This window comes from Sphaeramia orbicularis, chromosome 21 (assembly GCF_902148855.1).
Source record: "Sphaeramia orbicularis chromosome 21, fSphaOr1.1, whole genome shotgun sequence".
Classification (NCBI taxonomy): domain Eukaryota; kingdom Metazoa; phylum Chordata; class Actinopteri; order Kurtiformes; family Apogonidae; genus Sphaeramia; species Sphaeramia orbicularis.
Window position 1 is genome coordinate 43,445,712 of NC_043977.1, and position 5,878 is coordinate 43,451,589.

Consider the following 5,878-nt stretch of genomic DNA (forward strand, 5'->3'; position numbering starts at 1 on the left):
ATATTGTCTTTTCGAACTAAACAGTCTGTTGTATGTCCTCTGACCATACTTCTATTTCTAAAGAATAAAACAATAAACACATCAAAATGAGAAACGTTTGTGTTTATTACATGTTTTGTTATTGACAATCTATCAAAGACACATTATAGACAGAAGACATTTTAGGAGTTCAACATTTTAAAGGACATTGAAGCTTCTACCACTGCAGAGAAACATTTCCATGACGATCATGGGATATGCATATTGTTAGATGCTCATGTTAGTGACTACTGTGGGATAAGCATAAATTTGCATCTTACTGATCTTTTTTTTTTTTTTTTGCTGCACTAAAAATGTAATTAAATCTTAACACAAAACATCCCATAATTACATATATTAATGACATTAATTCAGTTTGGGTGGACATAGCAAGTTCTTCAAGTGTCTATAAATTTCTGTCATTTTTAGTCCGTATATGATGGGGTTGAAGAGAGGATGATACAGAACAAGCTGTAAAGTCATGATTAAAAATACAGTTTTTGGCATATCAGCTTCCAGTCGAACAATCACCACATTATATGTCAATAAAAAAGAGAAGCAGACTAAAACCAGCAGATGGGGTAAACAGGTCTGTGCAGCTTTTTTCCTGACTTCTGGAGAGCTTCGATAGGTTATTATAAATATTCTACTGTATGTATAAAGTATGAATACCACAGGGCATAATGTCAGATTTATCAAAAGAAAAACACCACATATTGTTATTGCCTGTGATTTTACACAGTGAAGTTTGTGAACCGAGTTATTACAAAAAATGGATGGTAAAGTAAATTTGCACACCCTTTCGTTAAGAATCAGTATCCCTGCTAACAAAAGCTCACAAACAGGAATCAGCCAAGGTAAAACCAGTAGGACTGTAACAGTAGTTTTTCTCATGATAGTTGGATATTGCAGAGGTTTACATATAGACACATATCTGTCATAGGCCATAGCAGCTAAAAATAGAAATTCAGATGACACTAAAACATAGAACATGAAATACTGAAACAGACAGGCTGAATAAGATATGACCTGCTTTTCAGATAAAACATCAATCAATAGTTTTGGGTAGACCACAGTGCTGTAAAGAACAGAATTCACCAACAAAGCTGCAATAAAAATGTACATAGGTTCATGGAGGTTTGGATGAATACAGATCAGACAAATGATGGTTGAATTACTGCAGATTATAAGAATGTATGTTATAAATATTACCGCAAAATAGGCATATTTATATTTCTCTACTTCCACATACCCACCAAAAGTTATATATGTGACAGTAAAGTTTTCATCCATTTATAAAGTTAAATATAAAAAAAAAGAAAACAGGTTTATGATATAGAAAGACTTGAAGAATGCTAAAGCTATAATAGACTGTATATTATCTTCACTTATTCATTAAAAGTAATAGCTGACCTGGAATTTCACATTGTATGTGTCATCACTAAATGACAGTAATGTTTGAGTCAGTGAAATGCTTTTATTAAGGTCATCAGCCTCCATGGATCTCATTAAAGTTTCCCTCAAGAGTCAGAGGAGTTGTTTGTCAGTCTGTAAATACATTTATCAAATTTTATTTTGTATTGGGGTTTTTTTCTGAACGCTATTGTGTAACAAGTCAGGTTATTTTCTACCTTTTGAAAATAAAGTAATATTTCATCATTTTAATTTTGTCAGAAATGTGTTGTTTATTCTCTGTGTTTTCCTAACTTTTCCTCTCATGGATTTTTTTTTTTTCTCATGGAAGTATTTACTCAACTTTATTCATAAAGCACTTCAAAAACAACACATTTGGCCACACAATATGGAGTCAGCGACTGGAAAAGCCTGGTCACATCTCAGCTTCCTCGGTGTCCTAGGGACCTGGGCGCCAATAAGGGGGTGGTAAACATGATAAATTCATGGGGCCCAGTATTTGTGGGGAGCCCATAGAGTAGTGGAGGGGGCCCAGTGCATATAGAAGTTTTGAAAATTTTGTGTAAGATCCACTGTATAAGTAAGGTGTAAAAGTTGGTTGAAAGAACGTTAAGTTTCGTTTGCATTTTCATGGTATTGCAAGTGACGTTGTTCATGGACAGCACCCCGACGTTTATACCCCCCTGGTTCGACGGATTGAGAAGATAGTAAATTTCTGTAGGGACCACAACAATCATGCTTTCATGTGGCCCATAATTGGTAGAGGCGCCCCTGCCTGAGGATGACTAACAATGACTTATCTGCTGATCTGAGAGTATGAAGGAGGGTACAGCTGGAGCAGGTCAGACAGATACTGGGGGGCCAGGCCATTGAGGCATTTAAAAACAAAGAAGAGAATTTTAAAATAATTTCAGAAGCGAAGCAGATGCCAGTGAATATATTTTAAAATTGGGGTGATATGGTCTACTTTTTTGGCACCAGTTGAAAGTCGAGCAGCTGTGTCTTGGACCAGCTCCAGCCGAGTAAGTGAGTTGTGTCTAAACCCAACATAAAGTGCATTACCGTAATCTAAGGCAGTTGTGACAAAAGCATGGATTAAAATCTGAAAATGATGCAGAGGAAGTAATTATGTAACTTTGACCAACTGTCTCAGTTGAAAAAAGCTGGACTTTACCACTGATTTAATCTGTGCATGAAGTTTGAGATCACTGTCCAGCCTTAGACCCAGGTTTGTTGCTGTATGTGTCAAATATTGATACAAAGGACCCAGGTCAACATCAACTTTGGAGGCATCACCAGGCCCAAACAACATGACCTCAGTCTTTTCATCATTCAGGTGTAAGAAGTTTAGTGACATACATGTTTTAATTTCTGCAATGCACTGGACTAGTTTTTTGCCAAGTACGCATCTTCCTGTTTCAGTGGTGCATAAATTTGACTATTGTCAGTGTAAAGATGGAATGAGATGTCATGGTTATGGAGAAGTGATCCTAGAAGAAGTTAATAAAGGGAGATGACAAGAAGGCCAAGTATGGAGCTTTGAGGCACTCCACATGTGAGAGGTGCAGCGTCAGACTCAACAGGTCCAACATGGACACAAAAACTTCTCTATTAAATAGGATCTGAACCACTCTAAACCTTTTGGTAGACTGGCCACTCCTAGGAAGATTCATCACTGTTCCAAGTTTGCCTCATTTGTGGATAATGGCTCTCACCCTTTCCAAACTGATAGATGTCAATGACTTTCTCATCATGGTTTCTCATCTGTTCTTGAATTTCTATAGATCATGGCTTGATATGTTGCTGGTTGAGATCTTTCAGCCTACTTCACTTTGTCAGACATGTTTTATTAGACAAGTTATTTCTTGATTCAGCTGTTCTTGCAGTAATCAGGCCTGGATGTGGAGAGTGAAATTGAACTATAATAAAAAGTAGCAGTAGTAAAAGTAAAAAGTAGTAGTAGTAGTAGTAGTAGTAGTAGTAGTAGTAGTAGTAGTAGTAGTAGTTAATCCCAGTTAATTTGAGAATGAGGGGCAATTAATCTTTTTATTTTCTTTGATTATCTGAATCATTAAATGTGACAAATATGCAAAATTGTAATAAATAAGGAAGGGGGCAAATACTTTTTCCCAGCACTGTATAGACATCCCAGCATTTTTTCATCTTCGAAACACAAGATATGATCATTTTAAAAATACTCTAAGGGTGCCACGTGAATTGACATGTTTTTGCAATAGTTTCACTATGTTTTATTGATATTTTCGCCATTTTACGGCAAATCTCATCTTTACCTGCTCCATTTACTCTGCCTCTCAGTTTATTGTGTAGTTTTGGGGTGAACACTGCCATCTCGTGGTGCAAACATGCAGCGGTGTTATGCTTAAGGAATTACAGGAAGTTCAAGCTCTCAGTGTAGTGAAGACAGTGAAAGTTCTGTGATACGTATTGTGCTTCAACACCAGAGTCTGTGTTATGTCATCTAATATTAAGGATAAAGCGTTAGACATTAATTGTCATCTTGTATGACAGTTTGAATGTTTCAGCAATGGTTCAGGTTGAGGTCACAGCCATATACTTATCAATGCTAGGCTATGATTAGCTTTGGTTGGTGTGTAGAAAATGAATGGAATGTCTTTGTTTATCTAGGTAACCTTGTTCGCTAATCTTAAATGCTGGAGTTAGTCTTGGAGTATATGATTTAGAAATATTTGTCATTGTTTAAGCACAGAATGATGCCTTGTTTATTGAACCATATCTTTGTTTTTGTATTTTCATCAATTCATCAGTTTCATCAGTTGGTGGTCCGTCCGTCTGTCCAAAAACTTTGGCATGCACTGATAAGTCAGGCCACTGTGTGGCAGTAGTGTGCCTGATAAGTCAGGCCATGGGTTTTCAAGTGTGCGCACATTATATTACAAATTGTAGTTCCAGTAAACACTATGAAAACCATCTTCAGAAGTTGCCATTTTGTTTAGCTCACTGTCTAGGCTGTGTAGAGCCACATAGCTAAGGACAGAAGACCACTGACGTTCCATGTAATTTACAGCTGGAGTTAGAGGCCAGTCACAGATCATATCTTCACTTCTTACTGTACAGAACTGGATCAGGCCTTTGTCCCTCAACTTGTGCAAATATAATGGGTTGAATCCCATATGTTGACCGTTACCAAACAATTCCGACTCTGGAATCACTAAGGCCCTTCATATTCCAGTTTTAGTTGAAGAGATATGGGGAAAGACAAGAGAGAAATATCTTAAACATGGTGAAAATGTGATGTTACCCTCTGTGTGCAGCTGGACGGGAACTGTTTTACTGCATGACATGAACAAAATACTGTATCTATTATGTGCTTAGCAAATATATATAACATAATGCTCCTTTATCATTCACAAACATCTAATGAACCTTTATAAAGGTTTTATTAATGTATTCCATTACTTTTGGAGAGCTAAGACTTTGGTAAACCTATTTCAAGCACCAAAACTCTTGGTCCTCATGAGTGAAGGTGTTTGTTCACAAGAGAATTTGAGTATTTCCACAAATCTGACTTCAGACTTTCAGCATTTGGGCCAAATGATGACTTTCTACAGTGCTCTAGGACAAAGATAGGCCTCAGGGGACATAAAGCTGAGATTTTCCTGAACATTTTGATATAAAACACTTGGGTTTTGTGTTTCAGGTGCTTCATTTGCAGGCACCTGACAATGGTGAATCTAAGAAAGTATGTAAAAATTGAGAAAATACCCACTGAAGCTCTGAGGGTTAAAGGTCACGTCCAAGTGTCCATGGTAATTGGTTGATCACATCAGGGCACAACTAACAGATCTATGGGGCATGGACTGAAAATGACATGACGGTTGCAGTTGAATATTTGCCCAAGCTGGTGGATGAAGGAAGACAAAGGTTTGTATCTGCATTTAGAATTTAGTGAAAGGAGGCAACGCTCCATGAGGAAATCCCATCAATACTCACTGTTATATATTTATGAGTGGAAAATATAAAATATCTAACAGCATCCTGTTCATAATGAATCGATGAGACAATTAAAGATGATTTTTTTTATCATGTTCTTCACTCGGTTCCATGTGTGATCAGCAAAGTTGAAAATGATAAAAGGCTGGATTTAAGTCATTGGGGGAAAAAAAAAGTTTAACTTCTGAGTGTCTTCAAAGCACACACAGCTGATCCATCTGTGCAAAACACTCTTTTAAGTATCTTATATAAATACAAATGTATTTCTCTGTGCTTTTACATGATGTCACCTTTTATCTTTAGTGAACTTCATTCACTTCTGCTGCTGAGTTTGCATGGCCAGTGGTCTCACAAAGAAATTCATTCATTCATTCATTTTCTGAACCCACTTTATTCTCACTAGGGTCACTGGAGCCTAGCCCAGCTACTTATGGGCCATAGCTGGACATGTTACCAGTTCCTCACTTAAAAATAA

At 36.9% G+C, this 5,878-nt stretch overlaps 1 protein-coding gene across 1 annotated transcript; it reads right to left on the reverse strand.

Moving 5' to 3' along the window:
- Window positions 1–384: 384 nt before the first annotated feature.
- On the reverse strand, window positions 385–1,311 carry LOC115412665 (putative gustatory receptor clone PTE03). The gene has a single exon (XM_030125279.1). The coding sequence runs from the start codon at window positions 1,309–1,311 to the stop codon at window positions 385–387; it is 927 nt and encodes a 308-aa protein (XP_029981139.1).
- Window positions 1,312–5,878: the final 4,567 nt, after the last annotated feature.

Coding starts and splice junctions, on each gene's coding strand:
- LOC115412665 (XM_030125279.1), bottom strand. CDS start 1,311: ATGGATGAAAACTTTACTGTCACATATATAACTTTTGGTGGGTATGTG.